The sequence below is a fragment of the Mauremys mutica genome, chromosome 23 (genome assembly GCF_020497125.1).
Source record: "Mauremys mutica isolate MM-2020 ecotype Southern chromosome 23, ASM2049712v1, whole genome shotgun sequence".
Taxonomy (NCBI): Eukaryota; Metazoa; Chordata; order Testudines; family Geoemydidae; genus Mauremys; species Mauremys mutica.
In genome coordinates this window covers 7000071-7024257 of record NC_059094.1, presented here as the reverse complement: position 1 = coordinate 7024257, position 24187 = coordinate 7000071, and the positions used below count along the sequence as shown (strand labels likewise).

Below are 24187 nucleotides of genomic sequence, written 5' to 3'. Positions count from 1 at the left end.
CTTCCAGGAGTGACCAGATGAACGCACGGCACGATCAACACAGTTGCCCCTGCTCACAGGGCAGAAGAACAGATTGGACTTAGCCTGCAGCCAGGCTTTCTTTGGGTGCAGCCACAGGGAACGCTCGCATCTGAAAGCGTTGCTGTGGGAGGGTTCCCTGAAGAGAAGAGAGGCCTCCACGGCATTGAGAGCACTGTGTGTGTGTGTGTGTGTGTGCGCGCGCGCGCACGCACAGGTTCAGGAGCAGAGATCCACTTCAGTACGGTGCATATGTCCCAGCTCTGCTTTGTGTCTGATGTTAAACCAAAGCAGCCTCTCTAAGCACTGCCAGGAGCACCAAACATGCAGCACCAAGCCCTGAGTTCAGGATCCGGGCCCAGGGGAGTCTAGCAATGAGCAGCCCCTTAGTGCGCTGACAAAACATTCCCATTTTTTTGGGACAAAAATCGGGGGTTTTGTCAAAAAGGATTATTTTGTGAAGAAAATTGGTTTTGACCAAAAAATGGGTACAGGCAAGTCTTATCATATGCGGGGGTGCCGTTCTGCGGTTATCACGTAAAGCGAAAACTACGTATACTGAAAATTATATCCCCAAGCCTTTTAAATCCCGCCCACAGCTCCGGCGGCTGGGCTGGGGTGGCATTTAAAGGGCCCGGAGCTCCACGGTGGCTGGAGCCTCGGGCCCTTTGGTTCGCCCCAGGGGCAACCAGCCACCTCTGCAGCTGGGAGCCCCCTGGGTGATTTAAAGGCCATGGGGCTCCCAGCCACAGCTGGTGCCCCTGGACCTTTAAATCTTGAGAGGCCCCGCCTCTTCCAATTGAGACCACGCCCCCGGGAATCTGGCCCTTCAGAGTAAAGCTGAAATCGTGCCTGTTAAATGCGCGTACGTTGCGACAGACCTTTATTTATTTTAAAAACGGTATTTCCCCCCCCAGTTTTCGGCAACCAAAAACATTCAGCACCATTTTTGATTTAAAGCCAAAATTTTGGGTTTGGGGTTGTCAGAAGCCACACAAAAAAAACCCGTCAGTGTTTTGGTTTTGAGGTTTTTCAGTGAAAGGCAGATTTTTTTTTCTTTTCTCATTTTCACTGAAAATTTTCATGGGGGAAACTAAATAATTTCCCAAGCAGCAACACGTGGCAGATGAATAGCCAGGGACACCTGAAGACAGAACACTCAGCCGGGCACAGGAGATCCAGGGTCTATTCCTCACTCTGCTGCTGGGCGACCTTGACCAAGGCACGTCACTGCTCCATGCCTCAGTTTCCACCTCTGTACAATAGGGAAATGATACTGACTTAGTAAAGCACTGTGGGATCTCTTGATGAAAAACACTAGATAAGAGCTGGGGGGCTCTTTTTATTATTTAATAAGAACAATACCGTTTGGGGGACACAAAAGAGAGCCCCTCACATTTCTGCAGATGCAGCTGACATGCCCACAATAAGCTGCATGTGTCTGAGCCGCAGCCTGTATGTGTAGGTCTCAGTCCAGTTCCATACAGCAAAAGCCACCCAATGTTTGGGATGGTTAGGAGAGCATGGGGAGCTTAGATTCCATGTGTGCAGGGCTTCTGCGCAGCCTGCCCCATCCCCGGCTGAAACGGGAAGAACTGAACTACGCCCAGAATGAGTCAGAGACAAGAGAGCCTGTCGCAGCCCAAGCACAAGTGGGAATAGCAGAAATCTCAGGGAAGTGACACCTCTTTAGCAAAGAGGATTAATAACCCAGCCCTGCAGACTCAGGAGGCTCAGAGAGTTTCAAACAAGCATCCAGTCTCCACATCCACAACCCTACAATAACAAACCAGCAGGTGCCCTTCCTGAGGCGCCTTGACTGTAGCCTGCTCCCAAGTCTGCACAGCCCAGGGCAGCCCCACGATAACAAAACAGCGGGTTGTGGTCTGAGGGAGAGAAAAAAAATCCCACAAAGAGAAATTTCACCTCCCAACATCTAAGGTGGATTCATGAAAAACCTGGATTTTAAAAACTTCAAAATATTATCGTGGCAGCATCGTCTAGCGATTGCCAAAAGAGAGGCCTGACCACTCCAGGCATCCTGCAGCGACACATGGGGGGTGGTGTGGAGCAGACCCTGGTCTCTGGACACCCGTTGCTTATCCGTATGCCTATTTCTCTGCATTCCAGCTCTTTGACAGCGTAAGATTCCCCTGCTTCTTCTGAACACCAGTTTACAGCTCTCCCTGCTGCCGTTAATTTTAACAACACAAACTTTTATTAATAATTTAATGTTAACATAACGTTTTTGCTGAGATTTATTGCTCCAACTGCTGGGAGCTTTCATGCAAACAGCAGCAGTGCCCCATCTTTGCACAATATGCGCTTTTGCTTCGCTCCTGTGAGATCCCAGGGCCTGTTTCTCCACTGCCTTGTGCAGTCGTTTGAAGCAGAGCGCTTGTTACCATTGTGAGCTGGTCGTACGCCCACTTTGCATTGATTGCTGTACATAACAACGCTAGGTACCAAGCACAAGAGAATCAGGCCCCTGGAGCCTGAGGTCCAGACTCGTTCCAATCTCCCTCGCCCCAATACAACCTCCTCGCAGAGTTCCAGGATATTTTTTAAAGCCGGAGTACACCTCCTAAACAGCCTGAGGGGCCCGACATGCCGGCTGCTTCTGGGAGCAGCATGGAGCCCGGGCAGGCAGGGAACCACCTGAGGTAAGCGCCGCCTGGCCGGAGCCTGCACTCCGAACCCCCTGCCCCAGGTCGGAACCCCCTCCAGCACCCCAACCCCCTGCCCCAGCCTGGACCCCTCTCCTGCAGCCCAAATACATCCCCGGCCCCACCCCAGAGCCCACACACCCCCTGCCGGAGCCTACACCCCCTCCCGCATGTCAAACCCCGGCTCCAGGCCTGAGCCCGCTCCCATGCTCCAAACCCCTGCCCCAGCTCAGAGCCCCCTCCCACACCCCGAACCCCTCATTTCTGGCCTCACCCTGGAGCCCGCACCCTCAGCTGGAGCCCTCACCCCTCCAGCACCCAGTGAGAGAGAGGGAGGGTGGGGGAGAGAGGGGGGCTGGAGTGAGTGGGGTCTCAGAGAAGGGGCAGGGCAGGGATGGGGCCAGGGTGTTCGGTTTTGTGCCGTTAGAAAGTTGGCAAGCAACGCCGGTCCAGACTAAACGTCTGAGCCTGTCTCTCTGATATCGCCTCGTGTCCAGCCATCAGCTCAAGCTCAACATGGATAAACCAGAGCTTCTAATCGTCCCGCCAAGATCCACCCACCGCCTCCTTTCTTGGAAACCGCAGACAACACCATCCCCCTCCTGTCACTCAGGCCCGTAATCTGGGAGTCATCTTCCACTCGGACGTCTCTCTAGGTCCTCACAGCCAGGCTGTGCCTAAGGCTTGCCAGTTCTTTCTATATAACGTCTCCAAGACACGGCCTTTCCTATCCATCCACACAGCTAAAAATCTCACCCCGGCACTTATCATCTCTCCTCTCAGTTACAGCAGCATCCTCCTCTTTGGCCCTGGCAAAGGCAGTCTCGCCCTGCTCCCATCCATTCAGGATGCTGCTAAAAGATCGTTGTCTAGCCCGTTGCTTAGTTCCACATCACCTCGCTCTTTGCATCCCTTCCCTGGCTCCCTTTATACAGCACATCAAACACGAGCTACATGTCTTCATGTTCTGACCTATCCCCGCCTGACCTACCAGCTCTCAGTCACTAGCGAAATGTCGACTCTGGCTCCATGATTCCAGCCTCCATCGCCCACTTGTGACATTTTCAAACAGGCCCGGTTCGTGCGGCCACATTCAGAACAGAATTCTTTTTGACTCTAGTTTTCCTGGAAGACTCTATGGCTAACTGGAAAACTGGTAGAACCGTGACATGAGAAACTCCATGCTAGTGAATCCTAACAAACAGAGAAGTTATTATTATTCAGTCTGCTTAAAACTCTTTGCCGTTGTGTGTTGTTGTTTGTTAATGTGTATTTAATTCAAATACCTAAGAAATACTTCGGAGGATAATTGTCTTTGTTAAAGAATTCATGTTACTGCCACTTCTGCTAAGCCTGAGAAATCTCAGAGACCAAATTTCCAAGACCTTGAATGAGCCATCTACCAAAAGCCAGGGAAGATTTTATGTGACATTCCTGATATTTGAGGGACAACACTGGGGGAGGGAATATCTTTTATTGAACCAACTTCTGTTGGTGGCAGAGACAAACTTTTGAGCTTACACAGAGCTCTTCTTCCGGTCTGGAAAAAGTAACCAAAGCGTCACAGCTATATACAAGGAGGGACAGATTGTTAAGCATAAGGGGTTAACACATGCTGCATGAAACCACTTAAAATGAAGTGCGCAATTAACACCTGTGCAGTCGCAGGACAGAGGAGAGTTAGCAGGTTACAAATTGTTGTAATGAGCCATAAACCCAGTGTCTCTGGTGAGACCGTGATTATTAGTGTCTAGCAGAGATATGAATTTAAATTCCCAAGCTCGATATAAACTGGCCATCAGCAACCTTTGGTTTGAAATTAGATAAAGGTTTCTAACCATCACAGGAGTCAAGTTCTGGAACTGCCTTCCAAGGGGAGCAGTAGGGGGGAAAAATCTAACTGGATTCAAGACTGAGCTTGATAAATTTACGGAGCGGATGGTAGGATGGGATTTCCTACAATGGCATGGAGCCGATCTGCAACAGCTAGCAGCAAATATCTCCAAGGGCCAAAGAGGGGACACTAGCTGGGGGAGGGGGCTCTGAGTTACTACAGGGAAATATTTCCCAGGGGTCTGGCTCATAGGCTCCGACCCCCCCGTCCAGTCCCACCCCACTCCCCCCCTTCCATGAGGCCCCACCCATTCCCGGCCCCCATTCCAACCCCTTCCCCAAAGTCTCTGCCCCAACTCCGCCCCCTCCCTGCCACTATTCCAACTCCTTCCCCAAATCCCCGGCCCCGCCTCGTCCCCACCTCCTCCCCTGAGCACGCCACGTCCCCCTCCTCCCCCCCCCTGGAGTGTGCTAATGCTGCCAAACAGCTATTTGGCAGCAGCTGGGCAGGAAGTGCTGGGAGGTAGGTGGAGGAGCGGGGACACAGTGTGCTTGGGGGGAAGGAGAAGATGGGGGGAAGCTTGGCTGCCGGGGGGTGCAGAGCACCCACTAATTTTTCTCTGTGGGTGCTCCACCCCCGGAGCACCCACGGAGTCGGTGCCTATGGTGTCTTGCCCACGTGCCCAGGGTCGAACTGATCACCAGGGTGGGAAGGAATTTTCCCCCAGGTCAGGTGGGCAGAGACCCTGGAGGGTTCTTGCCTTCCTCTGCAGCATGGGGCACGGGGTCACTTGCTGGTTTAAACTAGTGTGAATGGTGGATTCTCTGTAACTTGAAGTCCTTAAACCATGATTTGAGGACTTCAGTGACTCAGCCAGAGGGTAGGGGTCTATTTCAGGAGTGGGTGGGTGAGGTTCTGTGGCCTGCAACGTGCAGGAGGTCAGACCAGATGGGCGTTGTGCAGGTTTCCTTTGAGGACGAGGACGGAGAGGTCAGATATGGAGTGATCGCTTTGAGAAAAGTGTTGGCCCATGGGTGATAGGATGCTTCCATCTTTGATCGTTTTCCTGGGTGAGTTCATTCGAGAGCGCAGTGACTGTCTGATTTCACCTACACAGTAGTTTTTGGGGTATCTGATGAACGGAATGTAGGACCCATAGATCTTGAAAGGTGTGTTGTGGGGAGTGCTGATCACTGTGGCAGTGGAGATATGGCTGCAAGTTTTACATCTATTGGTCTGGCAGGATCTGGTGCCGCTTGGGGTTGGTGTGCCCTGCTCTATGGGCAGCTTGGCGCGGCTGGTGGGTTGGTTGAAGGCCAGAAGAGGATGCCCCCTCTTCTGGCCATCAACCAGTCCCCCAATCTCATCATCAGAAGCAAGCTCCCCCCCGTTGGAGAACAACTATCCTGCTCTGCTCTGCACTCTCAGCAGTATCTCCAGCTTCACACAATAGTCCCTGAGCTTTTCCATCTGTCCGGATGTTTCTGACATGCACTGACTGGGCTGCAAGCAAGGCAGCAGCAGGGCACCCTGCAGTGCTCCTAAGCTGCACAAGAGCCAGCCCGGCTCCAGGGCGCTTCACACAAGCCCTGGCTCTGCTGCAGCTTCTTCCGTCTGCCCAGTCTCCTGGTCTCCACGCGGCTGGGGGCTGAGGGTGAATGACTAGGTGCAGTGGCAGATTAAGGGACCCACGGAAAGGCTCCTATGAACTTCGGGGAGAGCTGGACCAGGCCTGAAAGCAGGAGCAGCAGAGCTGAGACGTGGGGCTAACGCTGCAGAGCGCTTGGTTTTAGCGCCAAAGGAGGCTGGCTATTGATCGGCGCCAGGTTAGTTTCCCAACTCCTTCCGACAGGCTGCGAGGGCTCTAGCTGACTGCTGGAAATAGACACTGTGAGTGTCTGCTGATTTCTCAGACCCATTAACACAACAAAAACTAATTTACAGTTGATATTTCCAACTCTCCAGGATGCTTCCCTGCCTATCAGTGCTAGTGGAAGGCTACGCTGGGCTTTGAAGGTTCAACTGTTCACAAGCTCTTGATTCCCCAAATTGCTCCTAACAGCACATACACACATAGGGTAATTATCATTATTAATGACTGCCAGCGTAAGTAACCACGTTCTAAGGGTGGCCAATGTACCTACAAACAGAAACCTCACCTGAGCTCCCTCAGGAAATGGCAGTACTTGCAGTATCTCCCCCGGGATGTTCTTCTAACCTTCCTCTAGCTCTCACTCATCGCAGACTCATCTCAGCCTTTTAGACTTCTGCCCATGTGTGTTCTAATGGGACCCACCTGTTCTGACTGCTTGGTGACTCAGCAGAATAGCCCTGCACTTCCATGAATAGTCCTAAAGCCTGACACGTGCTATATAAAGATCAAATATTAATAAGAGTTGCACATACAGCACCCTAGGTACATGCATGATATAGTACAGAAGGAATTAAAACCTATCCCACGTCCCAAAGAGTTTTGTCCCACTGCTTGTACGACAGGCACAACCTGATATCTGAAATACCAAGCTCAGTGCATGCCACTTCCCCTCTAGGAGCATCAACAGTAACAAAGGGGCCGATTCTTCATTGCCCTGCAACATCATTTACATCAGTGCAAAGTGCGTGCAAAACACCACCATTCCGATGGATTCCCACCCCCTTGCACTCACTCTGCCCTGGGGCGAATGATGGTATGAAGCACAGGGTGATGGAGAATCAGGATCTCGGCAAGCTGAGGACCGCAGACAATTCTGTTGCTGCTGGTGTGTAAGGCAGAGTCATCTCCAGCTCTCTGTCCCATAGCTGGATTCACTCTGCAGGGCTGGTCAGTGTAAAATGTGTCCACTCCAGTCAAATGAGAGGCCTTGTCTACACTAGAAATGGTTTATGGATATAACTGTACAGAGAAGCGATACTGGCACAGCCAGCTAGCGGAGAAGCAGCTTATACCAGCAAAAGAGTGATTTTGCCGGTAGAATTTACATCAGCTCTGCAAAAAAATAAGCTCTACCAGCTAACGAATGTTTTTTCTGCCAGCACAACTGCATTTACACTGGAGTTTTGCTGGCATAGCCATGTCGGCTGGGGGGGGGTGATTGTTTCACACTCCTAAAGTCTGGGCTAGACTTAACATTTTGATGGACTTTGCTGTGTCGATCCGGGGTGTGAAAAATCCATCCCCCTGCGCGATGTCGCTGTGCCGGCCTACCACCCGGTGTAGAGCAACTTGGGCGATGGATGAATGATTCCATTGTCCTAGCTACCTCCGCTCAGGGAGGTGGCGTTCCTGCACCCACTTCCATCACTGCAGCGTCCACACTATAGCGCTATAGTCCCTGGCGTGTCGAACTGATGTAGCTATGCCGGGTAAGCAGTTAGCTGTCACCCAGGCCTCAGAGATGCACAGGAGTCACTGTGCTGAGTGACAAGGAGCTGTACGCACCCCCCTTTCTGGCTGTAACCACCTGTTCTGCGCCTGTTTCTCGCTATAGTGACACACGGATGGATCCCGCAGCAGCTGCAGTGAGAGCTGCAGCCTTGGCTTATGAAATTGTGTTGTCTGATTCATGCAATCCATAAACTGAGGCAGCGCTAAGTGAGAGCGCGTGATTAACGAGCCCCCTGAAATTCCCAATTAATCAGTCTCATTCATTTTGCTCCTCTGCGCTCCACGTTCGAATCCACAGCCTCGTTCCCTTCCAAAGCCGCCCACCCCCTCGCCCTCGCCACTCTGCCCTTCCCGGGATGCTGATGGATCTAAGTAACAGGCTGGAGAGCTAGCAGCGCTATCCATCTCTGTCGGGTGGGTAAATGGAGCTGGTGTTTCAGAGAGTGATTTCGCCATCGCCACTAAATGCACATATCCCTTTAGATTTAGTGAAAGTGTCACTCGCTGCCTTTTCGGGGAGGCTGGGGAGGGGGCGCCGTGGTTGGTTTGAAGAGATAAAGAAGCAACCATTGCCTGCATGGTGTACATGGGAGATTACTCTGTATGCCTCCCTCCATGCATGCTGCCAGCCAGATGGGCAGGTGCTGTGCTGTCACAGGGAAGGAGTGCACAGCTCTGCCCCATTGATGGTGAGCAGGTTCTCTTGGGGGCTCTTCTACATCCACTGAGATTCCTCCGTCCTTCCCTGCGACCCAGAAATGAGTCCCCGCAGAACACCATGGGAGTCACCCCGTTTGGTGGCTCTCCAGATGCTGTTAGAAGAGGCACCAAAGAACAACATGTCCCAGTCGCTCTTGCTGTCATGTCAATGTGGGGTGGAAACAACCAGCGTGGGGTGAAATCATGTAGGTTGAATCCTGGTGAGCAGAAACCATCTATGGTCTGAAAGAATCACAGTCTGGGTGGTGTGAGGAGAAACTATTGCCGGACAAAAGTACAGCAACCAGAACGCCACAGAAAGAAAGAGTTGCAAGGAGCAGCAATCAAGAGGAAAAAAACGCTGCATACAAATCACTGGGAGGAGAAATCATTGCTCTCTGCATGCCATGAGGAGATTAAAATACCATGAGGAGAGACTATCACACCCAGAAGCAGTGAGGAGACACCATCACACCAAAAACCTGTGAGGAGACACCGTCACACCCAGAACCCGTGAGGAGAGACCGTCACACCCAGAACCCATGAGGAGACACCGTCACCCCCAAAACCCATGAGGAGAAAAATAGTGACCAGAACAAGATTCATGAGCAACCCTTGGACTCAGACCACTGCCTGTCATACTGACCATTATCGTCTCATTGTTTCCATGTACTCCCTGTCTGTCTCCATCTGTTGTCTCTTGTCTTATATTTAGTTTGGAAACAGTTCGGCGCAGGGACCATCTTTTTGCTCTATGTCGGTAGAGCCCCTAGCACCATGGGGCTCTGGTCCATAACTGAGGCTCCCAGCCTCTGTGGTAATAATCATACTAATTAATAATAGAATTAGTGGGCACTACCCAGCCCTTACAGACAGCTTGACAAAAGCAAACCTGCGTGTGCTGCCCAGTCTACAGGAGTTACCCCAAAAGCCAGTGTGTGCAGCTCTGTGCTCAGGAGAAACCCTACAATAACAAGCCACTATGTGCAGTGCTCCTGGGCTCCTCTGCTGCACAGTGTGCTCGCCCGCTCACCCGCCCGCCACGGGCTTAGTACACAGAGACCGAGTCTTCGAGTGGCAGAGACCTTCCAGCCCTGTGACGTTGGACTCTAGCCCAACTGCCCATGACCCGTCGCTTGCTCTGCAGTCTGCACTGTGTTTCTAATGCCTGGAACTGGTGACACTGGACACACAGTGAAGAAGTCTGCAGTTTTCATGGGTTGTAATATGAAGCGAGAGGAGCAGGGAAGATGAAAGGACGTAGAAGGGAGGAGATGGAGGAGGGGAAACACACCAGCTCTTCACTTCTGGAGACATGGAGCGAAATCCGGACTCCTTTGAAGTGAGTGGCAAAATTCCTATTGACCTCAGTGGAGCCAGGATTTCACCCCAGCCTCTGCAAATCTGGGTGAGGTTAAAAGTAGAAACCAAGTTTGGAGCCTTGGCACATTCACCCGGACAACACTTGTTCCCCCTCCCCACACAGCCACAAAGCTCCACTAAGAGAGACTCAGAATAGAGTTGGCCAAAACCCAGAATTTCCATCCCGCAGGAAATTCCAAGATTTTGACATTTGGCGTCATCCTAAATTTGGCTGAAATCTCAGAATTTTTTACGAAAAGAAATATTCTGGAAGTATTTTGTTCCGACCGTCTCAAAATCTAAAAAGTTTTGACTTTATTGTTTTGCCTAATACAATATACTCTACAAGTCAAAATGATGAAGTCGAAACAAAACATTTTGACCTTATTGAAATGAAACATTTAGTTAATTTCCCACAAAAATTTTGACAAAATTGCTCCCTTCCTGCAAAACTTTCCAAATTCATTGAATCCCCATTTTCCAACGGTTGTTTTCAGTGAAGTCGTAGGATACGAAAGAGGCAAGATGGGGGAGGAAACATCCTTCATTGGACCCACTTCAGCTGGTGAAGGAGACACGCTTTTGAAGGCTTGTCTCTCTCACCAGCGGAGGTGGGTCCAATAAAAGATAGTTCCTCACCCACCGTGTCTCTCTCATGTTCCAGCTGAAAGCTGCTCCACTGGAAATGCTTTGACCAGCTGCAGCTCAGGACTGGGATAGCTGGTGGTGCTGCAAGTCAGGGCTGAGGGACACCACCTGAGCTGTGTGTGAGGAGGCCAGGTGATGTTGCAGGTGACAACTGAGGTGCAGCTAAATCCTTATCCCCGCAGAGTCTGAGCACGTCACCACCATCGATAGAGCTTTATCCTCCCAACACCGCTGTGCAGTAGGGAAGTATCATCCCACTTTACAGATAGGGAACCAAGGCACAGGGCAGATTAAGTGACTTCCCCAAGGTCACACAAGGAGCATGTGGCTTAGGCAGGACTTCTGGTCTCCAGAGCCTCAGTCCAGCACCCAATTCACTACACCAGTGGTCCCCAACCTTTTCTGGGTGGCGGGCGCCGGACGACGAGCCACCGAGGACCGTGGCTGGCGAACAAGCATCCGCCGAAATGCCACCGAGAAGCGGCAACGTCAAGAGGCGTCACCGCCAAAATCCCGCCGAAAATCAGCGGCATTTCGGCAGCGACGCCTCTTTGTGATGCCGCTTTTCGGCGGCATTTCAGCGGCGGCGCCTCTTGATGGAGCCGTTTTTCGGCAGCATTTTGGCGGATGCTTGTCCGCCGGCCAGTACGCGGGGGCACATAGATGCCCCGGCGGGCGCCATGGCACCTCCGGGCACCGCGTTGGGGACCCCTGCACTACACCGTCCTTCGAACAGCAGCTGAGCTGCATTTGGGGGGAACATGCAGATCACGTACCCCACCGCCTCCAGCAAGCGAGAGCTATCGGCACATCAGTGTCTGCAGTGCTACAGTGTGAAGGGAGAACGAACGAAAGAACGAACGAACGAACAAAAGAGAAAGCTGAAACCCAGTAAGCAGCTGCAGCGGCAGGAGTGGAGATGCCCTGCGACCTCCGCCCCAGCGCTGCTCTTCCCCGGCACCATGACCTCCGTGTGCGTGAGGAATAACAGCAGTAACGGGAAGGACGTGCAGCCCAAGAGGCAGGGATGCCAGGCTGATCAATGGCTCTGGAGGAGCCGGCGCTCAGTGCCATTAGAGAGGTAATTACCTGTGACAGGTGTCCAACTTCCAGGTAAAAGCAGATGATGAATGCGTTCCATCCAACCCACAGCACCAGCCACGCCGCGTACTGGGGAGAGAAAGAAACAGAGGCTCAGAAATGCAGAAGGGCAAAACAGCCCTTGGCAGCAGGAGAGAGAAGCAGCTGGGCACTGGCGTGGGGCTATTCCAGGGGGCTCTGCCCTCGGGCAGGGCGTTCGAAAGAGCCCGACAGCGTTCAGATTTCTCCTGCACCCACTTTCTGCCCTGAGCCAAATCCCACTGAGGGCAAGGGGAGTCTTTCTGCTGACTTCAGGGGACTTTGGATCAGGCCTTACGCACAGGGGCCTTGCAGAAAGAGACAGCAGCATGCACCACGCATTTGGGCATGCAGAACCCGGGCTGGTGCATGAGCTCCCATCGCTGCCTGCAGCTTCCCAGCACGCACAAGCAAGTGCATTGTTTAATGAGTAATAGACCCAGCTCTGCTTTCACAGACACCAGATTTACACCAAACTTCAGTGGGGTCACAAGGTGATCAGGCCCAGTGTTTGTAATCTGTTGGCCCCAAAAGCATTCAGGGCTCTGGAAATGAAAATCTGTTATAATTTATCACATACCTGCAGCACCATACAAATATCAGCTAATTAACCCTATAATGCCACACACCCTCCCAGGAGATGGGTGCATAGCTATTATTATCCCCCTGTCACAGATGGAGAAACAGAGGCACACAAAGCAAAGTGACTTGCCCAAGGTCATGCAATGCGCCAGTATCAGAATGAAATTTCCTGGCTCCCAGACCTGTGGTCAGGTCTCAGGCCACTAGATTAAGCTACTCGCTTTATGCTATAACCGTCAATTGAATCAACCAGAGACGGGTTCTAGGCCAAGCTTCTCCACCAGCGTCGACCCCTCTCTCATCTAAACGCTCCCAGACTCCAGGGAAAGCCTGACGGGACCTGAATGTCAAAGCTCAGGCCCATCTCTAAGAGGACAATGTCAAACCCAAAACACTCATCCTCTTCCCCCTAACCAGGCGTGGGGGGATCACAGGCAGGATCCAAGAGGGGTTAAAGCGGAAAACCCCCATGGTAAAGAAGTGGTTCCAGTAGTTAAAATCAATGCGGAAGCCCAGCTTTACCAACCTTGCCCCTGTAGAGGCATTGCTGCTTCTCACCAGGACCAGTACAGAACAAGATGGGAGAGGAAACGCTCAAGGCTTCTCCAGAGCTCTTCGGCACAGAACGAGACACTGACCGTGAACTCTACCGTACAAGCCACGATGTCACATGACAGCATTTATGGTGCTGTCATTCGGAGCGCCAGCAGAGGAGGGCAGTGCGACCCACGGGCTGCAACAAGAGCCCCTAGTCCTTAGTCCTGGCTGTGCTACAGACTTCCTTTGTGGCCTTGGGTGAGTTGTCAATACGCTCGTGCCTCAGTTTCCCCATCTATAACAAGTCCTACCCTCCTTTGTAAAGAGCTTTGAGATCTACAGCTTCTGAGAGCTAAGTGTGAGATTATTACCAGTGGTGGTTTCAATGCTTTCCCAGAAGAAATCATCGTGCAGCAATTGCATCTGTGCAGCTGAGAACAGAATTTGTTCTACAGAAAATACCATGCAAGTCTATAGCACCTGACATCTAAGGATGTTGTCGCGCTTCACAAACATTGGGCAGATCCTCCCATTTCCCCCTGCACATTAGATCAGGGCGGTTCTCCCTGTCTCACAGATGGGGAAACTGAGGCATGGAGAGTTGGTGCGAGTTGTCCAAGATCATGCATCAAATCAGGGGCAGGGCTGTAACTTGAACCAGGAGCCCTGCCTCCCCGTGCCTTGCACCCTGCGTAGCCAGTCACACAATGTAGACCAAGGATGATAATGGTAACTGAACTGTCCCCTGGGGCAGACAAGTGGGAGTTAGATAGGATGAATTAGCTGATGTTTGGCCCCTGCTACAGTCATTTGACTACATTTTGCAGATAATTGGCTGGGAATTACAGCATCACTGAGACAGCTTCGGGGCTTGTCAGCAGCGGGCCGGGGCCTTGCCCACAGGAGAAAGGGTTTGCTGATATAGCTGTACCAGTGACCCCCCTCAGGGGAGATGCAACTGATACCGGCAAAAGAGCTGTTGTGCTGGCTTAGCTTAAATCAGGTCCTTGAACTGGGGAACTGGCTCAGGCTAGTCCGGGAAAAGGAGATGTTTTCAGGTATAATTGTGTCTACACTTCAGCTTTCGCCGGCCCAGCAATATCAGTCAGGGGCGTGAAAAAAATCATACCCCCGAGCAACCTACCTACACCAGCATAGTGTTTAGGTGTAGACCTGGCCTGAGGTAGCTCTGCCCGTACAGCTGCACTGATGCAAATCCCTTGGATAGATGTGTTGCAGCAGTGTAAATAGCGACTTGCACTGGAGGGGCTGGTGGAAACCAGTGTTAAAAACTGTAGGGCAAGAGGGTCCCTGTTTACAGGGCTGCAGCATGTCTACACTAGGGGTTAGTGCAGCTAACCTCAGTGTGAAAACCCGCCGGTGCAGAGCAGGCCTCCAGGAGATGTAAAAGGAGCGTGCACAGTGCAGGCGCGGGGCCTGTGCTGCGTTATCTGGGTCAGCCTGGGATTACTACGCACTTCTGCCTCTCCGTGGAGAGCAGCCGGCCCAGCAATGGTGCCCAGGAAGTAACAAGCCTCAGATCTCATCCTTCTTTCCACATCTCCTTTTCCTCACCCCACCTTTCCGGAGCCCCTCCCTTTACCTCCTCCTGCAGCCCCGAACTTCTGCCCTCGGTTTCTGGCCCAGGGGAGGCGGAGAGACTGTCCAGCAACATCCACAGACCTCGAGGGGTAGGGGCGTGGCGAGGCTGCCGGGGATGGTTCGTGAGCACGGGCCAGACCCCTGCCCACAGGGACCCCTTGGAGGGTTAGCAGCTGGGGGTGGGGATGAGCCTGGGCACAGCACCACGGGGGGCAGTAACATTTAAGGTCCCTGAATCTATTGATCGCCCAGCACCAGGCCCGGAGAGCACTGGGGGAAAGGCCAAGCCCTGCCATGCAGAGCCAGTCGACGCTCGGGCTGGCCCTTCCGCCCGACCGGAACAAAACGTCGGCATTTTGAAATTTCCCACGGAACATCGAAACGAGCTTATCAAAGCACAGCATAGAATGATAGAATCATAGAACATCAGGGTCGGAAGGGACCTCAGGAGGGATCTAGTCCCACCCCCTGCTCAAAGCAGGACCAATCCCCAACTAAATCATCCCAGCCAGGGCTTTGTCAAACTGGGCCTTAAAAACCTCTAAGGAAGGAGATTCCACCACCTCCCTAGGGAACCCATTCCAGTGCTTCACCACCCTCCTAGTGAAATAGTGTTTCCTAATATCCAACCTAGACCTCCCCCACTGCAACTTGAGTCCATTGCTCCTTGTTCTGCAGTCCAAACACTTCACTTTGACTGTCTAGCTTGGAGTTTAATATCATATGACATGAGAGTCCAAACAATCAGGTGGAATCCAAGCCCCTTTGACTTTATTGAAACAAAAGGAAGTGGCTTTTTGTCAAACATTTCAGCAAAATCAGTCTATGCCCATGAAACGGTTTGATTTTGTTGCATCAGACATTCCATCAGCAGCTTTTCAACCATCTGCGCCGCTGTGTGGCTGGCTTCCTCAGCTCCCTCTGCTCCTGCCACCCACTCCCAGGAGCAGGCACGGGGGAGGGATTCTGGAAGAAAAACCTCACCCCTGTTTCATTCCCACCCTGCTCCACATTCAATCAGCTTCCCACTCCCGTCACCTCCTTCTCCAAAACCTCTCCCTGCCCCCTCCTCTGTCTTTTCTCATTTTCTTTATGGCCATTCACAAGGGGGTCACTCTCCCTGAGCTTCAAGTGAACCTCAAATCTCAGAATAAGACTCTGCTCAAACAGCCAGTTTCACCCAGTTTTCTGTCTAAACCAAATGAAACAGCAGATCCCACATGGAGCCATATCCTGGCCTGGGGGTCACTCGAAACATCACTATAACTCAGCTCAGGGTCACTTGAAACCCCATCCTAACTTGGCCTGGGGTCACTTGAAACTGTCCCTAACTCAGCCTGGGGTTACCTGAAACTGCACCATAAAGTGCCACCACGTCCTGCTTCTCCCACTCCATCCCAGAGCTTGTGCCATGAAACAGCTGTTTCCCACAGCAAGCCTGGGAGGGAGGGAGGGAGGGAGGGAGGGGGGAACGCAGCGCGCTTGGGGAAGAGGCGGGGCCAGGGCAGGGTTTTGGGGAGGGAGCCAATGGGGCAGGGTGGGGGCAGAGTCAGGGCGGGGGTGGGGCCGGGAGGGCGAGCACCCACCGGCGCCGACAAAACTTGGTGCCTGTGACTGTAAGGACCGAAAAGCCTTAATGAACCTGTTAATGAACTGGGCTGAGTCCCGAGTGTGCAATGAAACTCCAGCCAGGCTGCCCATCTCCACGGCCCCCTCGTCTCTGTCCAGCGTTGATACAGGGCTCGCTCTGCTGGAGCAGCTCACAGACCCAGGGGAGGTTGCACAGCCCAGACGGGGCAGGCCGGGTGGTAACCCTTATACCTACACAGGGACCCTTAGTACTAAGGAAGCTGGCGACAAGCTGCCTCTGTGACCCAAAGCTGTTGCTTCTGAGCTGTCTCTGCAGGACCACACAGGCTCCCTGGCCTGTATCCCTGTCCCGCCCTCTCCTCCATGAGGCTCATGAAGAGCCTTCGGCAGGGTGCTGAGCAGAGCGGGTTGGTGATGCAGATGTGATCCACTTCCCCGTTTCTCGTGGGGCATGCAGGGCCTCTCCAGGCACGGATCTCCTTGGCACACTCTGGGCCACTACACATTTAATTTATCTGGGAATTGGTCCTGCTTTGAGCAGGGGGTTGGACTAGATACCTCCTGAGGTCCCTTCCAACCCTGATATTCTATGAGTCTATGAAGTTATCATCATTACTGCTGAGTGCCGGCTGGTGCCAGCCGATAGCCCCCGAAGCCGCTCGCAGTGAGAGCTGCGGAGTGCTGTCCAAAGTGCTGGAAGCGAAAGAGATGCACTAGCAGGCAGGGTGCACTGGCCGGCTGCTTGAACCTACCATTATGAGGTATTTGGATCTGTACTGGATGGTCCCAAAGATGCCCAGGATGACAGCCATAATGTGTAAAAAATTAGCCAGGATGGGCACCCACTGATAGCCCAGGAAGTCGAAGATCTGCCTCTCCAGCGCTGCTATCTGGAAAAGAACAAAGGGGGACAGAGCAGAGAATTACTCATTGCACGGCGGCTCGCGGGACATTAAAGGCAAAGTGTATCATGTAATTAATGGGAAATCCCATGGACAATTAGTTACAATAGACTGAAATGTCTGCATGATTCATCGCCCAGAGTCCAGCAAATACATCACGGCAGGGAGGATTTATTAGGAATTATCACCCGCTGGAGCTGGAGAAGGAGGGACTGGGGAGACTTGAGCCAGGGGAAATGGGCAGCAGGTCAGAACCTCTCCCCATGTTGAACTGCAGGCCACAGGCTCCTGATTTGTTAAGAGACCGTGAGCAAGTGCCTCCCTAGCAAAACCAATGGAACAATTGACCAAGGGTCATGGTGGATTCTCCATCACTGGCGGTTTTCAAATCAAGACTGGGTGTTTTTTCTCAAAGCTCTGCTCTAGGAATGATTTGGGGGAAGTTCTCTGGCCCGTGTCATACAGTTATACCGGTCAAACTAGATAAGTGTGATGGTCCCTTCTGGGACTGGAATCTATGAATCTCTAAAAATGAACTGCAGAGAGTCGGTGAAACTTTCCTGGCAATTCATTCTCTCCTGGCACAATGCCCACTCAGCGCTCCAGCAGCAAGCCAGGTGCACAGACACACTGAGCTGATGGCGAGGACGGATGCTCCAGAATGCCCTGCTTGGCTGCGGGGAAAAGGAGCTGGAGCTTGTCCCTGGGCAGTGAGAGACAGAGGAATGGGCCAGAGCTGCGAAGTTCAGACCAGGCTCCCAACTTCCCCAACGATGGAAGAGGCTTGGCTCCATTTTTCTGATTCTGAGCCATCTGATGGGGCTTGTCCTGCAGTGAATTGCACTGAAGAGCAATGGGGCCCTGTAAAGAAAGACTCTCCCTCCCAGCAGGACAGGGGGTGCGTAAGGAGGTCGGGAAGCTGCGTTCCGTCTCAGAACCACCGCGGCCCTGGGATTAGTGAAGCCAATGGCAAAGCTGGGCTCAGGCAGCAACGAGCAGTGTACAGAGAGGACAGGGGTTTGGGCATTGGCCTGTGACTCAGCTTACAGGTTACGAGCAGGGCTGGGCTTTGGAGACTCAAGCAAGGGGATAATAAGGGAAGCGGGACTTGTCATGTTTAGCTCCGTTAATTCTTCTATTTAAATGTCCTTCAATTACCGGCAGCACTGGAGGAGGAGCTGCTCTCCCCAGCTGCATCCAGTGCCCCGGCACTAGGGCCGCTCGCTGAACTGGCCTCTTTGGCACAGACGAATGGGAAAACCCGCAATGAACGGCCAGGGCCAGAATGATCCCTGAGTTTCGTTTGCTTCAGGGAAAATTTCCTAGCCCAGACTGAGAGAAACTCGGTGAAATCAATACAGCAGAGCAGCTGATATTTTTCAAGAGGCTTTCCCAGGGTCCTTTACAGGACAGTAGAAAATTTGAGCTGTGCCACCTTTACCTCCAAATCAGTCTGTTACTTCACGATTCATTGCTCTTTATGTACAGAATTCACTTTGTTTACCGCCATGATTTTTTAATGGCCCTTGTCTTTCATAATCCATAAATAAGGCTTTGATGCGGTTTTAAATATTGCACAGAGATTTCTGCATGCATGTAAAATTAAAGACCGGCTCGGTATTTGTTTCTCTGCCTGCCAGTCCATTCTTTATTTAGCTCTGTATTTGTTACTGGCTTCAGGCCTATTATCCTTAATTACAGAATTCGTTTTAGAAAAGGTTTAAAAGAGGGGGCAGATACTTAGTGTTTTTTTTAAAACCCCAGCACCTGGAGTCATATATGGTGGCTGTAGAGAAAAGCTTGAAAACATGACTCCTAAAGACCAGTGGACAAGGAAAATAAACACTTTACTAATTTTAATCCAGTCTCATGTTTTTCGGCCACAATTCCTAGCACTTGGTGTTGGGTTTGTGTCTGTCTCTCTCCCCAAGTGTCCCCACTGAAGCATATGTGTGTTGGCTGAAAAGCTTTAAACCAGGGGTCGGCAACCTTTCAGCAGTGCTGTGCCAAGTCTTCATTTATTCACTCTAATTTAAGGTTTCATGTGCCATTAATACATTGTAATGTTTTTAGAAGGTCTCTTTCTATAAGTCTATAATATATACATAAACTATTGTTGTATATAAAGTAAATAAGGTTTTTTAAATGTTTAAGAAGCTTCATTTAAAATTAAATTAAAATGCAGAGCCCCCCGGACCGGTGGCCAGGGCCCGGGCAGTGTGAATGCTGCTGAAAATCAGCTCGCGTGCCGCCTTCGACACATGTGCCATAGGTTGCCTACCGCTGCTTTAAACCCTGATCCTGCAATTTCTTGCATCCTGGAGGAGTGCTGGCCTGCACGCAAAAAGTGGCAGGAATTGGGGCTTAGCCTTCAATTCTGTGGAGCAGGAGCATCTGACCGCCAATGCTCTCGACCGTGACCACGCTAAGGCAAAAAGGGGCATTTGAAAATGTGTTTCCCTGAGCTGCAGCCTGAGATTTTTAAATGCAAGTGTCTGGCTCAACCCCATCACTAAGGGGATGCAGTTGCGGGCAAGTCACAGCCCTTCTCTGGGCCTCAGTTTCCCCATCTGTAAAATGGGGGCAATGATACTGTCTCTTTTGTGAAGCCCTTTGAGATCTACTGATGCCAAGTGCGATATAAGAGCTGGGAATTATTATTATTATTCAGCAACTGCCCCAGGAGCAGCTAGCTCTGCGGGAGGGACCTCCGGTGCTGCAGTCTACTCCAGCTGGTTGCGGATAACTCTCCCCCTGCCCTGCATTGCCTCTGCGTCGTAACAGGAGGAAATCTTAGAGCCGGTCGACACTGTTTGGACACAAAGTTTCTCATTCGAAAAAGGGGTGTTGTCAAAAGCGAACATTTTCACAACCCCCCTCCCCCGCCCCATGTTTTTGAAAAAATTATTTGGATTTTCATTGGAAAACCGAAAACCTACATTTGTGGGAGACATTCATTTTCTGGACATCTCTAGAAAATACGCTTAGACTTTACAATTTTGGATCTAATGGAGAGCTAACGGTATAGACTACACACGCACGCGCGCCCCTGCACCCTGAGTCTATCACAGCTGCATTGAATTTCTTGCAAATTTCCTGCATCGCTTCATAAATGACATACTGCATCAGGTAGCAAGGAAACGCAGAGAGCAGACTCTTAACACACAATTCTTCTGGTTCTGGTCTTAGCACAGTCAGGCCCTGGTCCACGGCCCTTAGGCGCTCTTGCAATACAAATAATAAATAATAACACCCTTAAAAATGAAACCAAAGAGCTTTTCTTGGTGATGGAGTAATAGGGTGCAAAGAGGTTTCCACTGCAAAAACCTGTCCCAGCGAACATGCTGCATGCAGCTCATGTGATGCATTTACTGTGTCCGCTCAGCAAAGGGAAGCGTGAAAGCAGTTCTGCCCAGGGGCTCTGCTCAGATGGGTTTTGCTACCGTGTCCAGGAACGAATTACAGCCCAACATTTACAATCAACAGCCGGATTAAATGAACTACCAGGCTCTCTCTCACCCCTTGCCAGAGACGCCGCCCAGTTCTACCTGAACCTCTTCATTACACACATTGTTACCACAAGTCTCGGGTTTGGCGTTGTTCTTAAAGTCCCAGGTTTGGAGGTGAGAGATTCTCCATTTCATTTAAGAGGAGTAAGGACCAGCTTTGCAAAGGTATTTAAGCACTTAAAGGTGCAGACAGGCACCTAGTGAGATTTACAGACATCTAAGCAGGTTGGGGGCTTGTTTTGCATTGAAAGGCGATTGGAGGTAGGTACCTAACTCCTGTAGGCACCTCTGTAACTCCCAGTAGGCACCCACAGGGGAAATGCCATTTCACAGAAACCAAAACTACCAGCAGGAACGTGTCAATTTCAACGCAATTTTGTTTTGATTTTTGTTTTTAAAAAAAAGCGTTTCCATACGGTTGAGATGTTCCGTCTGGACAGTTTTGGCAAGGCCCATTTCAACTTTTCATTTCCAAATGACTTTTTGTTTTCAATTTGATTTGATTTTCTAGAATAAAAACATTTACAAATTGAAACATGTCACAGTAAGAACCAAATGTTTTGATTGACCAAAAATGATTTTTTCCCCCCATTTCACTTTGCAGAGGACATTTCCAAATTCTTTGTATTTGGTTCTGATCTGAAATGAAAATGAATTTAGAAATGGCAGCATTTCCCATGAAACGGCAATTCCAGTCACTGCCTAGATCTACGAAATTCCTTTGTAGACCTGGCCCTGGGTTTCTAGCCCCTATGGCTGCAGAGAAAAGCTGGCAAATCTGAACATTAAAGGCTCAGAAACTTAAAAGTGTATATATATAGATACACACAGAGAAACATATTAATCTCATGATTTTAAAGCCAATTTCATGAAGGTTTGTGGCCAGATCTGATTTCTGAACGCTCGGAGCAGGCAGTACATCAATGGATCTCCCTGTGCATTTCTCCGCAGCCCATCTTGAAAGAGGAAGTACACCTGGGTCACTAGATGCTGCTCAGAGACTTTCCTTCCTACCAAATCCATCTGTCGCATATGCTGGAGTGTTCTCATAACAACTGAGTCTGGGCCAGGAGTAGGGGACGCTCTGTGCAGTGACGTTAAGCAGCACAGACTGGGAGCCAGGGAGAACCACAGGGTCTGTCTATGTGCCGCAGCCTCAATAAAGAATCCTCTTTACATTTCTATGCATCACAGTCCAGTCCCGTCTCTTCACTTTCTCAAGGAGATCTCACTACACCCCCCGTTTTATCCTGCTCAGTATCACAAGCTTTGATCTGTTTCTGTGTGGAGCTAGTCTGGCAAGCGATACACGGGCCCAGTATGGCATAGTGGACTCTTGGGATCTATTCCCACCTTAGTCCCTAGATGGCCTTGGGTGTGTGTCTGGAGCCAAAGGACTGAGCCAAGATGAGACCGGCTGAAGGACGAGGAGGCACTGGCAGGTTTGCCGGCTGGTGCTGCAGCCAAGTGCAGCAAGTCCTCGCTCCGTGACTCAGTTTCCTCAGTAAAATCAAGTTTACCTCCTTTGTAAGCTGCTTTCAGCACTTCTGGTGAATGGCACTGAATAGGGGCTGGGGTTATTGTTACTTTGCACCCCATATAACTTCTCAAACCAACACGTCAACCCCCCTCCCCCCACCTCTCAGACCTCATTTGGCTGGAGTGAGCATCGTCTATCGATGAATTATAACTGTGCAGCCAACAATGAGCTTATCGTGAAAAGCCCAGTGGGACACGAGCCCCCAAATCCCCTCCCAGGGGCCCTACCAGGCGATCTTTATTTAAGCGCAGTTGCTCCAAGCGAAGTGAAGTTCAGCATGGGAGTGACCATGGACAGTGCTGCTGAGCAGAATTTACTGCAAACCAAAACGACTCAGACAACAATCAGCACGGAGCGTTGGCCAATTTCATTCGTCGGAGGGACGCAGGGTTTATTGCTTTCGATGGCTGCACTTAACGGGCTGAGTGAAATGCGCGTGTCGCCGGCTAACGAGTGTTATTTATGCTTCAGGTTAGTGGCACCTTTACCAGCCGGGCGACTGGGATTGACTGCCCCTCTCCACACTCACAGTCCAAGGTGGTCCTAGCGTGCGAGAAGCAAAGTCTCCTGCCTGGAGGAACCCGGCTGTGAGGGCTCAAGACCCTTGTGATGAAGCAGCAGCTGATTTCGGGGGTTGTGGTGCCTGGTGAACCGACCCCCGAGTGGGACGTTAACCAGTTACTGGGGTTCCCTGATGCTGGGGGGACAGTCCCTGGAACGGGTTCAGTTGCAGCTTCATTTGGGAGGAAGGACGATTGGGCTGGTGGGGGTTGGCTTGGCAGCTTTCTAATGGCTGGTAAACCCCTCTGCCTCTTCACGAGGCCTCGCCCCCTTCTCCGACTCTTCCCCCAGGCCCCGCCCCATCTCCGCCTTCCCCCCCCCCCCCGAGATTTAAAACCCCCAGACATCAGGGCTCTTAAATGGCACCCGGGCACACAGGCCAAAACCCAGACTGGATGGGTGGCAGCCCTAGGTGGGAAAGGGAACTCACCTCCCTTTAGCAGTGACTCCCAGCTGGAAAGGGAGCAGGGTCTAGTGGGTAGAGCCTGGGGCTCAGAGCAGCTGGGTTCTATTCCTGGCTCTTTGCTGAGCATTTCACCTCTCCGTGTCGCCTCTTCAGACGGGGACCTCTTGGGAGCCGGGACTGGCTCCCGCTGTCTGTGCAGCGCCCAGTGTGAGGAGAGGCCTGTAAGTGCCTCTGTGATACAGAATCAGGATGGCTGGCTCTGCCACAGACTTTGTGTGGCCTTGGGCAAGTCACTGAATCTCCACCGGGACAGTAGTTCTGTCTTTTCTGTGCCGGGCCTGATCCAGTTGTCTTAACTTGGCTTTGGATCAGGGCTTTTGCAAACGCTTCAGGGCAGGGTCTGTCGCTCGCAATGTGTCTGGGCAGCGCTGGAGTAGAAATGAGAATAAGCCTAAGCTGCCTTGCTCAAACCCGACTCCCTGCCTGTAGGGTGACCAGATGTCCCGATTTTATAGGGACAGGCCCGATTTTTGGGTCTTTTTCTTCTATAGGTTCCTATTACCGCCCCCCCTCCACCCCCGTCCCGAGTTTTCACACTTGCTGGCTGGTCACTCTAGGCTCCAGCCATGGCCCTGACCTTGTTTGTAACATCCTTGAGCTGGATCCTGCACTTGGCTGCAGCACCAGCCGGCAAACCTGCCAGTGCCTCCTTGTCCTTCAGCCGTTCTCATCTTGGCTCAGTCCTTTGGCTCCAGACGCACACCCAGCCCACTCTGTGGCTCCTCTCCCTTTCCCCAGAGGCTGATCCCCAAGGGGGTCCAGGCCCCAGCTCCATGAGGCCCCCCCTTAGGAGAACGGGCACAGGGTAAGAGAAACAACTCTTAACGAATCTGCACTGCCTGTCCTGCTCTCAGAGCCGGTGTCTCAAGCCCAGGTCGGCTCCGCTGTGGTGGGTTCCCTGTTTGAGCTGATGGGTTAACACAGCCACTCACCCATCCTGTGTTCAGTAGGGTGGGAACATCTGCCAGAGGAGCAGAGCGCCAGATGTGCACAGCCAAGCAGCTGTCAAAGAGGGCGACAGCTCAGGCCTGCCTCCGCTAAACCCACCAAACACCTATTGCAGAGACAAAGGGGTCCTCCGGCCTGGCAAATCAGCCATGTTCCTTGGGCATTCGCACGCCGAGTGCCGTCCTCAGCCTCTTGGCCTATCTCCTCCGGGGGCTGGGC

General features: G+C 51.7%; 1 protein-coding gene across 1 annotated transcript in view; it reads right to left on the bottom strand.

Annotated features, from left to right (window-relative positions):
- NKAIN1 (sodium/potassium transporting ATPase interacting 1) overlaps positions 1–24187 on the bottom strand; it is a 206391-nt gene that overhangs the window by 45284 nt on the left and 136920 nt on the right. Inside the window, exons 2-3 of the mRNA XM_044998176.1 lie at positions 16795–16932; positions 11702–11782 (exon numbers count right to left, since the gene is read on the bottom strand). Coding sequence (XP_044854111.1) covers positions 11702–11782; positions 16795–16932 — 219 coding nt within the window. The remainder of the gene's footprint in view (positions 1–11701; positions 11783–16794; positions 16933–24187) is intronic.